Here is a 17,739-nt window from a genome sequence, read left to right as displayed (position 1 = left end):
TGTCTCATTACCATAACAAAAGCAACTAATTTCCAATAGAGGTTAGCATTTACAATGCAAATATTATTTGGTGGAGGAGGGGGGCATAATCCAATGCATAATATTTGTATCTCCTATGAAACTGACAATTATACAGCTCCTTCTCGGATCTAAACCATGCCCCTCTAAAGCCTCATTTTCCCTTCAGAGTAGATTCCCAAAGCTTTCTGTTTCACAATGATCTCTTCCCTTCCAATCTGTGAGTCTCATTTCTGCATCTAGATCCCCCTTTCTGTTTGGTGAGTCTGCAGTTGGAAACCACCAGCAGTTCCGAGGGAGAAAGACTGGGCTTTCTACTCATAAAACGGTTACAGTCTCCCAAACACATAGGGGATCACTATGAAGCAGTAGTGACTCAATGGCAGTGAGTGAGTGTGGTTGGTTGGTTGATTGGTTTTTTCTGTGTATTCTGTAATGATTATCTCTCAATCCACTTTCACATTTTCAGCAGAGAGAATTTTCTTGTATTTCTCATGCAGCATGGCATAATGCAATACATAAAAAGACACTCAAAGATCTCCAACGATTTGGTGAATAAATAAGACCAAATTTTTCCAACAACTATTTTTAGTTTCAGTCTTCAATTACTGATGTTTCTCACTTCAAATCCTTTTATTTTTTTAAGCCCCAGATTGGGAATAAATATTAAAAGGTTATCAAAAGGGGTCCTACTCCCTCTGTGGTGCTTTCTAAGTGTCCACAAATCTAACAGGAAAGCAAAGGAATGCCTGGCTCTGCTGGTGCCATAGTAAGGCCGAGGGGCCTACAACTGTGCAGTGTTACTAAGTGGAAGCCCCCACAACATCCCAGGAAACGTGTTCTTTAGGCACACAGTAGAGAAAGGGAGGGGAAACAGGAACCCCAAGGTGGATTCCAACCTTGTCTTCTGTAGCCAGTTTATTGAAGTCCATTAGAGAAAACTAGTACAAAGAATTCCCTAGGAGAATTTTGCATGATTGTTTCTTCAACAAATACTATGTGAGCACTTTCTCTGGCCTCCCGCACAGTATGAGCACATTGCATGCATCTCATTATACCATGATAACACTACATAAACACCACAAGTATCTTATCTTAGAGGTGAGGAGGTTTACAGAGGTTGGGGAAAAAGGGTACCATGAATAAGTAAGTCACAGAGTTTGATGGTATGCCTGAGTCTCTGGTGCCACAACCCAAACTACAATAGCTCCTTTGATGACCAGATTCAGTTTTCCACCAATTGAAATTAACCTATCTTTTTAAGAACTATGGAACCTATGCCAAAGCACTTACTTGGAAATTTTGATTATATTTTGTTGCCCAAATAGGACTTTTTACATCAAACTCACCAAAATCATAAATAAAAATAAAATCATAAACTGAGTCACAAGTAACTCTGCGTTAAACTAACCAAATTGTAATGGCTCGGCAGAGATATTTGGCATTAGAATTACTTGGGTTCTCTTTCAGGATTGTTTTCTGTTTGAAAGCTTAAAAATGACAAACTAAACACTAAAGCCAAAGTGGGGGAGGTGCCAGGGGGGAGAGTCTGGATAAAGGGGGTCTCCAGGGCTTGAGGCTGTGAGCCAATGAGCATACAGATCCTACCATGCCCACAGCAAACAATCATCCAAATAAACAAATGTGGACCCAGATTCATCACTGTCCCCTCCCCCCCTCCCCTAGAGAACAGCATAGGAACTTCAGATTGCATTTGCAACATTCTTGTACATCCACTCCAGGTAAAAGCCACATGCCCTTCAGACTGTGTGGGATTTTCAGCAAAGGCTAACAACTCTAGGGAAACGCTGGTTTGTGGGACTCTGGGTTATGTGTTATCTGTGTATATCAATCAGTAACTCCTCTCTAGCATCCAAAGTTAGTTTCCGAGAGAGAAAAACACAAGTACTACAGATTCATAGCCATAAAGCGTTTTTGAAATCCCGCTTTACCTATTCAATTGAGAGAGGTCTCAGGCAGCACTTACAGCTGTGCCTGCAAGAAAGCAAGAGGGCTTAATGTCCGCTATTAAAATCAGCATTATTAATTCCATGCCTGAGGTCAGCCTCCAGGAATCAAGTGCTCTTATAGCTGAAGGCGGCTCTACACCCCAAACAACACGTCTACTGTGCGTCCTCGTGCTTCAATTTCCACAAATGTATCCCGTATTCCCGTGGCTTTAGGCTTCCTCTTGTGAAAATACAAACCAAGCACCATCACGCTGGTGGCATTTTATGCTTCAGTACTTATATGCATCGACAATCACCCGTGTTTCATAGGTTTCTTTGAGATGGGTCTTGTTAAAGAATGGAAGGGGAGGGTCTGAAGTATAAAAATCATCTTAGGGTGGAAATATCTAAGCACGGAGCGTTTTCCCACAATATCAAAGTATGCCAAACAAGGGGTGGGCTCTCAAGGAGGTGGACTCTGCAGCCAGCACAAATGGGAAACTCTGCATCTTCATTTGTTGGCATTACCAATAATTTCCTGTGTTCGCCTTGTCTCGCCTTCCAAGTCTTGTGCAACATAATTATTATTCTGTTTTACTTAATAAACAGAAACTGACCCAAACAACGTCAGGGAAAAGGAAGTTTGGACTGCACCGTCCTTGAGAAGGGTGTCCAGTTAGAAGCTCAAACTCCGACATGTTTACTAGCAGGCAGTAGGTCGTGACTTCTGCGATTTTAAGTAAGACAACGCTTCTGCTGCCAGGAGGCCGGGAGCCTCAGCCCTACCCCTCAGTCAGGAAGCAAAGGGAAAAAATGACAAAGCCCGGAAGGGTCGGGTGGAAGGCAACTGGGTGCCTCCGGGAAGTGGGTGGGGAGGAGGCAGTGTGGATCCGAGCCAACCCGGCAACCGCAAGTTGGCACGCACCTAGCCGACGGAGTCCCGGGCCGGCGCGCCGCGGTCACAAGTGCTTTCGGCCGTGCGCTCCCTGCCCCGGGATTCCCGATTCCCCACCCGGCCTCCGAGCTGGGTTTGGGGACGTGAAAAAGGTCTCGCAAATCGGGCGGCGGCCGGGGCTCGGCAGCTGAGTCACAGCGCAGGCAACTTTGACAGCATTTCCCAGAAAGAAAAGAAAAAGTTCCGGAGGCCACCGCTCCCGCCCAGTACCCGCTCCGCCCCAGCGGTCGCGCTCCGGCCCGGGGTGCCACCAGCCCCCCAATGGGGGGTGTCCCCACTCAACACGCCACTTCTCCCCCACCCCCCACGCCGTCGAAAACCTTCGCGTTTTCTAGCCCGTGGCCCGCGAAGCGCTACCTCCCAGGTGGCTGCAAGACCCCAGGGAGGGGGCCGCTGCGCCCTCACCTGCAGGACACGGACAGCTCCACCCGCGTCGCCGGGATGGCGGCGCTCAGCTGGTTCAAGTCCCCGATGCCCGCCGTGCTGGTGTAGCGACTGTCCATCTTGGGTGGCGGCACCGCGCGCGGCTCGGGCGCCCACATCCAGAGCCGGGGCTCTCTGAGGATCGGGGCGGGCTCCGGGCTGCGGCGGCGGCGGAGGTGAGGGTGGAGGCGGAGGCAGGAGGCGGAGGCTGCGCGCGGGCAGGGGGAGGGAGGGACGGAGGGAGGGAGGAGGCGGACCTGGGGCCGAGCCTCCCGGGACCCACGAACCAGTCCCGGACGAGGACGCAGCTGCGGGCGGAGTGGCGCGCGGGGCCCCCCGGCGTCCCCGCCCCCTCGGGCAGACCGCGGCCCGGGCGGGGACACCCGGCACTGCCCCTTGGGGGCAGGAGGTGACAAGTCACAAGACTCTACGCCGACCGACCCGGAAAGCAAGCCCTCATCCACCCCTACACGCACACCCCTAGCCCGAGACACCCTCCTCGTGTCATCGCTGGCTGGACAGGAATGTTGGGGACGCCAGTGCCAGTTCTTAACTTCCTCCGCACGAGTTCCCCCTTCGCCCCCGGAGCCCGGCTAATTGTGCGTCGGGCCTGGAAGCCCAACAGTTTCTGGACAGCTCTCTGCGGAGCGCTTAAGGGTTGGGGCAGCAGGATATGGGGGAAACACCCCACCACCAACAACCTACAGGAGCTAGCGGTAAAACTTAACCAAACTCACTGCCACGGAGTCCAAGCCAACTCCGAACGACCCTAGTAGATTGGGTACAAAAGCTCGGTGGGTTTCTGTTTGGGGAGTAGAGAGCAGCCTGCTCTTTCTCTCGCCGCGCTGCTGGTGCTCGGGAACTGCCAACCCTGCCGTTCCGCGACACGTAACCTCTCCGCCACCAGGGCTCCGCGTGGCCGGTTAGTGCCTGGGGAAAGCAGAGGTGGATGCGAAGTTGAAAAGGAAAAATGAGGAGCTGATGCCAGGGACTTAGGTGGAGAGCAAATGTTTTGAGAATGATGAGGGCAATGAATGTACAAATGTGCTTTACACAACTGATGTATGTATGGATTGGGATAAGATTTGTATGAGCCCCTAATAAAAAAAGAAAGAAAAGAAAAGAGAACAATTTAAAACCCTATGATTTCTGCACGCTCTCCTCCCCGGTTCTTCAGAGCTAGCGGTTTAATGTTAATGATGCTCCTTAGCAAACATGCATCGCCTCCCCTAGCGTCTAAATTCCTGAAGGTCACGCACTAACACCTACAGCTCCTAACGAGATGTCCTGGCTCCCCACCCAGCACCCAGCAAAACCTCAAACTGGACCGACAAAAGCAGAGTGGAACCCCCAGTGAGCGTCTCCTTTGAGAAACGGGATCCGAGAGCAGCGGGTTGGGTGCCAGGAGGCAGAAATGGTCAAGGCAGCCTGAAGCGCCCAGGACACCCCTACAGTCCGCGACCTTTATTTGTGACACCTTTCTTCCCACCTCGCCGGTGCGCCAGCGGCTCCCGAGCGCTCGCCACCAGGCGGCGGCCGAGAACAGGACGCGGAGCGGGAAGGCGGTGCACCTGTGAACGCTCAATTTACGCTGCCCAAAGCTGAGGCTCCTACTAGAGCTGTCTGAGGGAGGAGCCCTGTCCCTGAATCCGTGGCTGCCGAACACTAGCATTTTAATCCACTTGAAACAAGCTGCTTAGAAAATCTCTAGAACCCCGCGTGAGAATGTGTAGGTGGGGTCAAGAAATAAATCGTCATATTGCATTAGGCAAATGTGTGGCAAAAGACCTCTTTGAAGTTTGTGAGAGCCTGCTCTTACAACTAATCAGGGCCTGTTGATTAAGGTGCCCCTGACCTTTTTAGTTACCTCAAATGCATTCAAACTTTTTGAAAACAAAAAAGAAGACAGGGAAAAAAAGTGATGCAAAAGAGTGAACACACTCCGGGAAGAAATACAAGTAGACCCATGCTTGGAAGTTAAGATGCCCTGCCCTGACTTGTTTGAACATAAGAAAAGGCAATAGTTAGAAACAGACATCATGCTTGGTAAAATCAGGAAACCTCTCAATAAGCTAGACTGACATCACCGGTGACACAATGAACTCAGAATCCTGAGGTTGGCGCAGCAACGTTTTGGAGCTGGGAGCATTTTGTTCAGTTCTGTATAAAGTCGCCATCAGTGTAAGTTGATCAGACCGGCAACTAACAGCAACAACTGAAGCAATGAAAGTTAGGAACTTTTAAATAATTCTCTTAATATTTCTACTTTATTTGTGAGAACAGAAACAGGATGTTTCCCCATAATATATGCCAAACCTAAGGTGCTGACTATCCACTTGGAGGTCAGCTGCTTAAAGGTTAGCTGCCTGAGGTTATCAGCCATCTAGCAATCAGACCCTATAATGTGTCCCACCCGAAGTAGAGCCCATTCCCTTCTGATAAGGTTAATGGATTGTTTCCTTGACAACTAAGGTCAAGCCAACTCAGGGCCAACCAAGGTGAGGCTGCCATCTTGACTCTAGAGCCCGCCTATCGTGTTATGTGTATGCCTATTGTACAACCCCTTCCTGTTACGCATGTGGTTGCCTGTAATTAGTGGGATTTGCACACCTCCCTAAGTATATATAAGCCTTGGTTGGAAATAGATTCTGTCTCTGTGAGGACCTGGCTCCTAAGATCATGGCAGTCCAGGAGGTGAGCACTGGGGTGCTTTATCTTGTCTGATGACTCTTTAATTTTACCCCTCAATTACACAACCTCCCCTTGGACCCATTCCATTGTGGGGACTGGTACCCCATATAATTGAAGTATGATCTAGATACAATAACTTTAGTATATCTAAAGCATATGATAAATGTTGACAAATGTGTACCCATGTATCCCTAAAGCATCACCACAATCAAAATAGTGAACTATTCCATCACCAAGAGTTTCCTCACATCCTTTTTACAATCAATTGCTCCTTTCACAGTTAGGAACAGGCATTCAGGTCATCGCTGATCTTTATGTCAGTATAAATTTGTTTCTTTAAGTAGGTGGCATCATATAATTTATGACTTGTTCATTTTTTATTGTGTGATCAATATCTAAGGGTAGAACAGCTAGGTCATATATGTCCTGTGAGTGCTTAACTTTGTGATGAACTGGTTATATCTTTCCCTTTCCTACAGCAGAATAAGAGGATCCCATTGGCCAGAGCCTGTGACTGATAAACCTCCAAGGCCACGCTCATTGAGTCGATTCCGGCTGAGAGCAACTGTATAGGACACAGTAGAGCTATTCCATAGGGTTACCAAGACTGTAAATCATTAGATAACCTCATCTTTTTCCCGATGAGCAGCTGGTAGGCTTAAATTAAACCAAAACCTAGAGATTGGCAGCCCAACACTCAATCCGCCAGGCCAACAGCACTTCTTATTACTGTTAGCGTCTCTTTTTTTAATTGTACTCATTCCAATAAGGTACACTGGATCGGTTGTGGTTTGAATTTGCATTCACTTAAATGATATTAAACATATTTTCATGCGCTTATTTGTATCTGTATATCTTCTTGGTTGAAGTATCTCTTCAAATATTTTGCTTGTGTTTTATTGGGTTAGTCTTCTTGTTACTGAGTTTTGAGAATTCCTTATATATTCTGGATTAAAGTCCTTTATGACATATGTGATTTTTAAAATATTTTCTGTCGATCAATGTGTTTGGACCGGGTCAGTACAGCCCCTTCCCTCAGTGTTCCTGGATGGTTTGCTCACAGAGCACATCCTGACTCTGATGCTGCAACTGCAGCATCAGGAAGCCTCCTTCCCCTTCTCAGTATACACATCCTTGGCTCAAGCCCTATATGTGTCCCTCTGCCTCACTGCCAGATGGGATTTCCCTGAGCTAACTCTTGGGTCTGGGAACCGGCCTGGGAGCTAAAGATGGCCCCTGTCTTTCTCTGCTCTCCCTGCCCTCACTGGAGTTCTTTCCCTGCCTCAATAAAATCTTTCTCAACTTCACATTCCTGCCTAAATTCTATCTCTGTACCACAACTCCATCTCCAACCTGTCATCTTGGTACCGAAAGACCCAGGATGGACCAGAGGGGCCGCTGTGCCGCCCGTGGCCTTCCTCTGGCTGGTGTGCAGTCCCATCCTCCATCTTCAACCTCTCACAATGGGTTGTACGTTCATTCTCTCTCTCTTTTTTTTGTTCAAATAGCATACATTTCCCATTTTGATGGACACAGTACTTCAATTTTGTTCAGTATATATCCTGATGTTGGTGCCAAACATTAGAAATCCTTGTCTAAATGAGGCCAAAAAGATTATCTCCTATGTTTTCTTCCAGCAATTGTACAGTTTAAGGTTTTCTATTTGATCGCTGGTTCAATTTGAGTTAATTCTTTTTAAATCAAAGTTCACTAGTTTACACAAAGATCAAATTATTCTATCCCCCTCTGTTGAGAAAAAAAAATTCTGTACTAGATTGTCTTTGCATCTTTGTTTAAATTCACTATATATATATATGAGTTCATTTTATTACTTCATCTTATTGCACTGTATTTCAATAAATCAATAAGACGGAAACTTGTAGTTCTTGAAATCAGATAATATAACCTGTAATTTTGATCTTTAAAAAAATTGTGTTTGCATTTTCAATCCTTTGGATCTATAAAATTTAATATCAACTTGACTAAAGAAATTGTGTTGAGTTTAATTAGGTTGCATTGACTATATCAATTAACAAAGAATTATCATCAAAAGAAAGTCTTCTGATCCATGCACATGCTCTATTGAGAGATTTATTTAGATAGTCTGTCATATCTATCAGCAGCATTTTGTAGTGTATAGTGTGCAGATCTTGAGTATATTTCGTCAGCAGTCCCAAGTTTTAATATGTATAATGCTGTTCCCGTTCAAGTTTCAGTACAAGTGCTAAGCTTCTGTTTTTGAGAATTTTTCAATTGAACCACCATGCATGCTGCTGCTAAGTGCCATGGAGTTGGCTCTGAGTTAGAACTACCCACTGTCACACAGAACAAAACACTGCTTGACCCTATGCCATCGTCACTAATGTTATGATCGAGTGACACACCATTGCAGCCAATGTGTCAATCCATCACATTACGAATGTAAGAAAGTTTAAATCCTGAGCACTAGTTTTGTGGAAGGCTGTGGTGTATTGGCCCAAAGGAGCAGCTCTGGTCTGATCTACTCTGAAATGAGTCAGAATTGACTTAATGCTAGTGAGTTTTGTTTTGTTTGATGGTTTACAATGAAAGCCCTAAATCCCTTTTTAAGTCTCTACATGGATTCATCCACCTTTGATTTCTGTCTGACCATTAACTGGCAAAAGAAGCCCTAGTGACATGGCTGGTTAGAAGTTAGACTTTGAACCACAAGGTCAGTGGTTCAAATCTATTTGCCACACAACTGAAGAAACTAGAAGCTATGTACTCTGGTAAATATTTACAGTGTCAGAAACCCAAATCAGAAGTTCCTGCTCTGTTGTACAGAGCTTTGGTGAGACAACTAATACAGTGAGTTTCATTTTGTCCTCAGGCAACGTGTTTGAAAGTGGATTGTTACCACTCTTCTTGTCAGATCAAGGAGTGGCAGCCTAGGCCCCAGGCATGTCCTGCATGGAATTTGGGGTTCCATGGTCACAAGTTCTCATCCACTGCCATCCAGGACAGTCAACTATAGAACAGAATGGAACTACCTCTTTGGATGTCTGAGACTTTACATCTTTCCAGAAGCAGAAAGCCTCATCTTTCTCCCTAGGAGTGACTGGTGTATTTAAACCGTTGACCTTGTGGTTAGCAGCCCAATGGATTGCCAATTAAGCCACTGTTCTTTGGACATGTTATCAGGAGAGACCATGACCTGAAGAAAAGACATCATGTTTATTAAAGTAGAGGGACAGTGAAAAAGACTAAGCTCTTCAACAAGATAGATTGGCATAGTGACTGTAACAAAAGATTCCAATAGAACAATAATTGTAAAGATCGCACAGGAAGGACAAGGCAGTGTTTTGTTCTGTTGTACATTGGCCTGCTATGAGTTGGGACTGAATCAACAGCACCTAACGACAGGGTCACACGTTGTGAGTCATACCCTGGCTGCCTTGGTCAGATACCTTGAATCAACCATAGAAGCTTTTCCATCTGCAATCTTGTATGTGTATCCCAGTCATGGTCCCTATCTTCTTGTGTAATCCTGCCCACAACTGTGATGTTTTCGTCTGCTACTAATTACGATTTGGGGACAGTTTCATTTGCCTTAACCTCCTATTTAGATGGTTTCTATGAGTCCATGGACACCGTTATGGTCTCCTGCTAATCATCTCATCTAAATGAATTGCCTTTGTCTTTTCTTACCCCGTTATGTGCCTACAAAGTGTATTTGAATCAGGGGTCTCTTTTATCCCCTAGAAAGAGTCTTTTTTTTCCCTGACTTTACCAAGCATAATATTATGTATTTTCTAGAGAGCACTCACTAGCATTGAGTCAGTTCCAGAGAAGAACTACCCCTGTGGATTTCTGAGACTACAAATCTTTACCGGAGTAAATAGTCTCATCTTCACCCTTCAGGGAAGCTGGTGGCTTTGAAATGCTGAACTTGAGGTTAGCAGGCTAACTCATAAGCCATTACAGTACCAGGGCTCCCAGTATTGGTCTATCCTAATGACACATCAATGTACATGAGATCATCTGGCCAACTTGACTTCTAAGAAGCACTCTGGCTGTAGTTCTTCCCAAGACAGATTCATGTACCTCCTGCTCATCCCGGGTACTTTCAATATTCTTCCTCAGCACAGTCATCCAAAGGCATCAATTAGTGTGTGGTCAGCTTTATTCCTGGTCTAACTTTCACATGCATATGAAGAAATGGAACAAACCATGACTCGTGTGAGGACCATGTTAGTCCTCAAAGGGACCTCTTTGCTCTTTAGTCCTTTAAAGAGGTTTTGTAGCGTAGATTTGCCCAACGCAATATGTCTGTGCATTTTGTAATCATAGTATGTTGGAGCCCATTGTAGCCACTGTGTCCATTCATCTTGTTGGGGGTCTCCCCCTTGCTCATTGACCTTCTGTTTTACCAAGCATGATTCCTTTTCCGGGGAATGGAAACTCCTTATCCTATATACATAGTTGCTTTGCGCAGTGGCAGCATAGTAGCCAATGAGGTTTGCCCGAGGCACGATTATTGCTGAGTGAAAAATATACGCAGAGTATGTGAGATATGAATTCTTCCCATCCCTGCTTCTAAGGAGCACTCTGGTTATACTTCTTCCAGGACACATTGGTTTATTCTTTTGGCAGTCCATGGTACTTTCAGTATTCTTTACCAGCTCCATAATTAAACGACAGAGATTATTCTTCAATCATCCTTGTTCAATGTCCAACTTTCACATGCATTTGAGGCAACTGAAAATACAATGGGGTGGGTCAGGCACAACTTAGTCCTTAAGATAACCTCCTTGCCTTTCAAGAACTTTCAAGAGGCCTGGTGCAGCAATTTGCCCAATGCAGTGCTCTTGGATCCCTTGTGAGCTGCTTCCACAAACACTGATTATAGATACAATCCTTGCCTGCTTTAATCGTTTCTGTGTTTATCTTGATGTCAACCACTGTTAAATACAATTGTGAAGATGTTTGTTTTCTGTACAGTCAGCTGTAATCCAGAGCAAAAGCTCTTCCTCAGCAAGTCCTTCCTGTCCGCCTCAGTTTGAGCAAGCAAGGCAAAGCTCATCTGCACAGCAAAGGTTGCTAATAAGCCTTCCTCCAATCCTGATGCCATGTTCTTTGTCATATAATCCAGCTTCTCTGACTATTTTCCATTTTAAACCAGTCAGGATACCCCTTGTTCTAACGGCACAACTGCCCCTTGATCCCTGCACATGTTCTGCATGAGCACCCTTTTGTGTTCTGCAATTTCCATTCTCTTCAAGGAGGTCCACAGTTTGCTGTGGGCCACACAGTCAAATGCCGTGGCTTAGTCAATGAAACACGAGCAAACATCTTTCTGGTAGTCTCTCCAGCCAGGATCCCCCCGACACCAGCAATGATATCCCTTGTGCCACATCTTCTTCTGAATCTGACCTGAATTTCTGGCAGTTCTATGTCTTCCACAAAATTTTACTTGTATGTGATGTAAACGATATTATTATATAATTTGTGTATTCTTTTAGGGCAACTTTCTTTGAAATGCATACGAGTATGGCTTTCTCCTAGTCAATTGGCCAAGAATCTGTGTTCCGAATTTCCGGGCATCGACTAATGAGTACTTCCCTCACTTCGTTAGCTTGCTGAACTATTTCAGTTGGTGTTCCATCAGTTGCTGGGATCTTGTTTGTAGCTAATGCCTGCAGGGGAGGCTGGACTTCCTTCATTACCACTGGTTCTTGACTATATGCTACCTCTTAAAATGGTTGAACCTCAACTCGCTCTCTTCAGTACAGTGACTACGGATTCTGTCCATCTTTGTGCGATGCTTCCTTTACAGTTCAATATTTGCCCAGTAGAATTGTTTAACACCGCAACTGGACGATTCGATTCCTTTGCCCCATTCTTTCAGTTTACGATGTGCTGAGTGTGTTCTCCCCTTTTGCTTTTCTAACACTATGTCTTTGCTCATTACATTAAAATACTTTTCTCTATCTTCTCCAGCTGCCTTTTGAAATATTTTGTCCACCTCTTTGATGTCATTCTTTCCATCTGCTTTAGCTACTCTCTGAGTAAGAGGAAGCCTCAGAGCGCCTCTGACATCCACTTTAGCCTATTCTTTTTTCGGCCTTAGTAAGGACCTTTTGATTTCTTCATGTGTGATGTTCTCGATGTCATCCCACAGCTCATCCCAGTTTTCCTGTCATTGGTGATCAATGTATCAAATCTGCTGTTGAGATATTCTCGAAATTCAAGTGGGATATACTTAACGTCATACTTTGGCTCTCGTGGATTTGTTCTAATTTTCTTCAGCTTCAACCTCAACTTACAATTGAGAAATTGATATTATTTTCGCTACTGAAATTGAGATTCTCCATCACCTCTTCCCACAGATTATAGTCAATTTGATTTCTGTGTATTCCAAATGGAGAAGTCCATGTTTATACTTGCCACTTGTGTTATTGAAAAAAGACATTTTCAATGAATTCTTACAAAATTCTATTATGCAACCTCTAACTTCGTTTCTGTCACCAAGACCATATTTTATAATAACTGTTCCTGCCTCTTTGTTTCCACCTTTTCATTCCAATCAATTTCTTCTTCCATAAGTTTAGGGTTTAGTGCATAAATTTTAATAATAGTTGTATTGACTAAATTTCCATGTATACCAATTGATAGGCATTTCCCCTTCACAGAAAGCATTATACTTCAAGATAGATTTTTAAATATCCTTTTGACAATGGATGAGACATCATCCTTCTTTTATCTCTCATTCCTGGCACAGTAAACTGTAGGACTGCCTGGTGCAAAATGACCAAGCTCAGTCGATGTCAGCTCACTAAAACCTAGGAACATCAGCTCACTAAAACCTAGGAGTTTCAGCTCACAAATACCTAGGAATTTCAGCTCACTAAAACCTAGGAGTTTCAGCTCACTGATACTTAGGAGTTTCAGCTCACTGATACCTAGGAATTTCAGCTCACTGATACCTAGGAGTTTCAGCTCACTGATACCTAGGAGCATCAGCTCACTGATACCTAGGAGTTTCAGCTCACTGATACCTAGGAGCATCAGCTCACTGATACCTAGGAGCATCAGCTCACTGATACCTAGGAGCATCAGCTCACTAACACCTAGGAGCATCAGCTCACTGATACCTAGGAGTTTCAGCTCAATGATACCTAGGAGCATCAGCTCACTGATACCTAGGAGCATCAGCTCACTGATACCTAGGAGCATCAGCTCACTGATACCTAGGAGCATCAGCTCACTGATACCTAGGAGCATCAGCTCACTGATACCTAGGAGCATCAGCTCACTGATACCTAGGAGCATCAGCTCACTGATACCTAGGAGTTTCAGCTCACTGATACCTAGGAGCATCAGCTCACTGATACCTAGGAGTTTCAGCTCACTGATACCTAGGAGCATCAGCTCACTAACACCTAGGAGCATCAGCTCACTGATACCTAGGAGTTTCAGCTCACTGATACCTAGGAGCATCAGCTCACTGATACCTAGGAGCATCAGCTCACTGATACCTAGGAGCATCAGCTCACTGATACCTAGGAGCATCAGCTCACTGATACCTAGGAGCATCCGTTCACTGATACCTAGGAGTTTCAGCTCACTGATACCTAGGAGCATCAGCTCACTGATACCTAGGAGTATCAGCTCACTGATACCTAGGAGCATCAGCTCACTGATACCTAGGAGCATCAGCTCACTGATACCTAGGAGCATCAGCTCACTGATACCTAGGAGCATCAGCTCACTGATACCTAGGAGCATCAGCTCACTGATACCTAGGAGTATCAGCTCACTAACACCTAGGAGCATCAGCTCACTGATACCTAGGAGTTTCAGCTCACTGATACCTAGGAGCATCAGCTCACTGATACCTAGGAGTTTCAGCTCACTGATACCTAGGAGCATCAGCTCACTGATACCTAGGAGCATCAGCTCACTGATACCTAGGAGTTTCAGCTCACTGATACCTAGGAGCATCAGCTCACTGATACCTAGGAGCATCAGCTCACTGATACCTAGGAGCATCAGCTCACTAACACCTAGGAGCATCAGCTCACTGATACCTAGGAGTTTCAGCTCACTGATACCTAGGAGCATCAGCTCACTGATACCTAGGAGTTTCAGCTCACTGATACCTAGGAGCATCAGCTCACTGATACCTAGGAGTTTCAGCTCACTGATACCTAGGAGTTTCAGCTCACTGATACCTAGGAGTTTCAGCTCACTGATACCTAGGAGCATCAGCTCACTGATACCTAGGAGCATCAGCTCACTGATACCTAGGAGCATCAGCTCACTGATACCTAGGAGCATCAGCTCACTGATACCTAGGAGCATCAGCTCACTGATACCTAGGAGCATCAGCTCACTGATACCTAGGAGTTTCAGCTCACTGATACCTAGGAGCATCAGCTCACTAACACCTAGGAGCATCAGCTCACTGATACCTAGGAGTTTCAGCTCACCGATACCTAGGAGCATCAGCTCACTGATACCTAGGAGCATCAGCTCACTGATACCTAGGAGCATCAGCTCACTGATACCTAGGAGCATCAGCTCACTGATACCTAGGAGCATCAGCTCACTGATACCTAGGAGCATCAGCTCACTGATACCTAGGAGCATCAGCTCACTGATACCTAGGAGTTTCAGCTCACTGATACCTAGGAGCATCAGCTCACTGATACCTAGGAGTTTCAGCTCACTGATACCTAGGAGCATCAGCTCACTGATACCTAGGAGCATCAGCTCACTGATACCTAGGAGTTTCAGCTCACTGATACCTAGGAGCATCAGCTCACTGATACCTAGGAGTTTCAGCTCACTGATACCTAGGAGCATCAGCTCACTGATACCTAGGAGTTTCAGCTCACTGATACCTAGGAGCATCAGCTCACTGATACCTAGGAGCATCAGCTCACTGATACCTAGGAGTTTCAGCTCACTGATACCTAGGAGCATCAGCTCACTGATACCTAGGAGTTTCAGCTCACTGATACCTAGGAGCATCAGCTCACTGATACCTAGGAGTTTCAGCTCACTGATACCTAGGAGCATCAGCTCACTGATACCTAGGAGCATCAGCTCACTGATACCTAGGAGCATCAGCTCACTGATACCTAGGAGCATCAGCTCACTGATACCTAGGAGTTTCAGCTCACTGATACCTAGGAGCATCAGCTCACTGATACCTAGGAGTTTCAGCTCACTGATACCTAGGAGCATCAGCTCACTGATACCTAGGAGTTTCAGCTCACTGATACCTAGGAGTTTCAGCTCACTGATACCTAGGAGTTTCAGCTCACTGATACCTAGGAGCATCAGCTCACTGATACCTAGGAGTTTCAGCTCACTGATACCTAGGAGCATCAGCTCACTGATACCTAGGAGTTTCAGCTCACTGATACCTAGGAGTTTCAGCTCACTGATACCTAGGAGTTTCAGCTCACTGATACCTAGGAGCATCAGCTCACTGATACCTAGGAGCATCAGCTCACTGATACCTAGGAGCATCAGCTCAGTGATACCTAGGAGCATCAGCTCACTGATACCTAGGAGCATCAGCTCACTGATACCTAGGAGCATCAGCTCACTGATACCTAGGAGTTTCAGCTCACTGATACCTAGGAGCATCAGCTCACTGATACCTAGGAGCATCAGCTCACTGATACCTAGGAGCATCAGCTCACTAACACCTAGGAGCATCAGCTCACTGATACCTAGGAGTTTCAGCTCACTGATACCTAGGAGCATCAGCTCACTGATACCTAAGAGTTTTAGCTCACTGATACCTAGGAGCATCAGCTCACTGATACCTAGGAGTTTCAGCTCACTGATACCTAGGAGTTTCAGCTCACTGATACCTAGGAGTTTCAGCTCACTGATACCTAGGAGCATCAGCTCACTGATACCTAGGAGTTTCAGCTCACTGATACCTAGGAGCATCAGCTCACTGATACCTAGGAGTTTCAGCTCACTGATACCTAGGAGTTTCAGCTCACTGATACCTAGGAGTTTCAGCTCACTGATACCTAGGAGCATCAGCTCACTGATACCTAGGAGCATCAGCTCACTGATACCTAGGAGCATCAGCTCAGTGATACCTAGGAGCATCAGCTCACTGATACCTAGGAGCATCAGCTCACTGATACCTAGGAGCATCAGCTCACTGATACCTAGGAGTTTCAGCTCACTGATACCTAGGAGCATCAGCTCACTAACACCTAGGAGCATCAGCTCACTGATACCTAGGAGTTTCAGCTCACTGATACCTAGGAGCATCAGCTCACTGATACCCAGGAGCATCAGCTCACTGATACCTAGGAGCATCAGCTCACTGATACCTAGGAGTTTCAGCTCACTGATACCTAGGAGTTTCAGCTCACTGATACCTAGGAGCATCAGCTCACTAACACCTAGGAGCATCAGCTCACTGATACCTAGGAGTTTCAGCTCACTGATACCTAGGAGCATCAGCTCACTGATACCTAGGAGCATCAGCTCACTGATACCTAGGAGTTTCAGCTCACTGATACCTAGGAGCATCAGCTCACTAACACCTAGGAGCATCAGCTCACTGATACCTAGGAGTTTCAGCTCACTGATACCTAGGAGCATCAGCTCACTGATACCTAGGAGCATCAGCTCACTGATACCTAGGAGTTTCAGCTCACTGATACCTAGGAGCATCAGCTCACTAACACCTAGGAGCATCAGCTCACTGATACCTAGGAGTTTCAGCTCACTGATACCTAGGAGCATCAGCTCACTGATACCTAGGAGTTTCAGCTCACTGATACCTAGGAGCATCAGCTCACTGATACCTAGGAGCATCAGCTCACTGATACCTAGGAGTTTCAGCTCACTGATACCTAGGAGCATCAGCTCACTGATACCTAGGAGCATCAGCTCACTGATACCTAGGAGTTTCAGCTCACTGATACCTAGGAGCATCAGCTCACTGATACCTAGGAGCATCCGTTCACTAATACCTAGGAGTTTCAGCTCACTGATACCTAGGAGCATCAGCTCACTGATACCTAGGAGTATCAGCTCACTGATACCTAGGAGCATCAGCTCACTGATACCTAGGAGCATCAGCTCACTGATACCTAGGAGCATCAGCTCACTAACACCTAGGAGCATCAGCTCACTGATACCTAGGAGTTTCAGCTCACTGATACCTAGGAGCATCAGCTCACTGATACCTAGGAGCATCAGTTCACTAACACCTAGGAGCATCAGCTCACTGATACCTAGGAGCATCAGCTCACTGATACCTAGGAGTTTCAGCTCACTGATACCTAGGAGCATCAGCTCACTGATACCTAGGAGCATCAGCTCACTGATACCTAGGAGCATCAGCTCACTGATACCTAGGAGCATCAGCTCACTGATACCTAGGAGCATCAGCTCACTAACACCTAGGAGCATCAATCTTTATTCATTCCATTTCATTTTTGATGACTTCCAATTTTCCTAGATTCATACTTCATGCATTCCAAGTTCCAGTGGTTAGTAGCTGTTTGCAGCTGTTTGCTCTCATTCTGACTCAAACCCATCAGCAAATGAAAATTCCGCAGGCTTGGCTCCCACAGGCTTTACTCCATCTACACTACTACGGTTGACTGTATGTTCAGAAGGCAGCTCTTACACACCATATTTTCCATGCCTTCTGACCTGAAGGGCTCATCATCTGGCACTATATCTGATATT

General features: G+C 45.7%; 1 protein-coding gene and 1 pseudogene across 1 annotated transcript in view; one reads left to right on the top strand and one right to left on the bottom strand.

Moving 5' to 3' along the window:
• Positions 1-3,546, bottom strand: part of CPNE8 (copine 8) — a 271,745-nt gene extending 268,199 nt beyond the window's left edge. Inside the window, exon 1 of the mRNA XM_075551890.1 lies at positions 3,328-3,546. Coding sequence (XP_075408005.1) covers positions 3,328-3,464 — 137 coding nt within the window. The 5' untranslated portion in view covers positions 3,465-3,546. The remainder of the gene's footprint in view (positions 1-3,327) is intronic.
• A 6,934-nt stretch (positions 3,547-10,480) lies between these two features.
• On the top strand, positions 10,481-10,559 carry LOC142452013 (U4 spliceosomal RNA; annotated as a pseudogene).
• The last annotated feature ends 7,180 nt before the right edge of the window (positions 10,560-17,739 follow it).

The sequence above is a fragment of the Tenrec ecaudatus genome, chromosome 6 (genome assembly GCF_050624435.1).
Source record: "Tenrec ecaudatus isolate mTenEca1 chromosome 6, mTenEca1.hap1, whole genome shotgun sequence".
Classification (NCBI taxonomy): Eukaryota; Metazoa; Chordata; class Mammalia; order Afrosoricida; family Tenrecidae; genus Tenrec; species Tenrec ecaudatus.
This window is presented reverse-complemented; position numbering and strand designations above follow the sequence as displayed.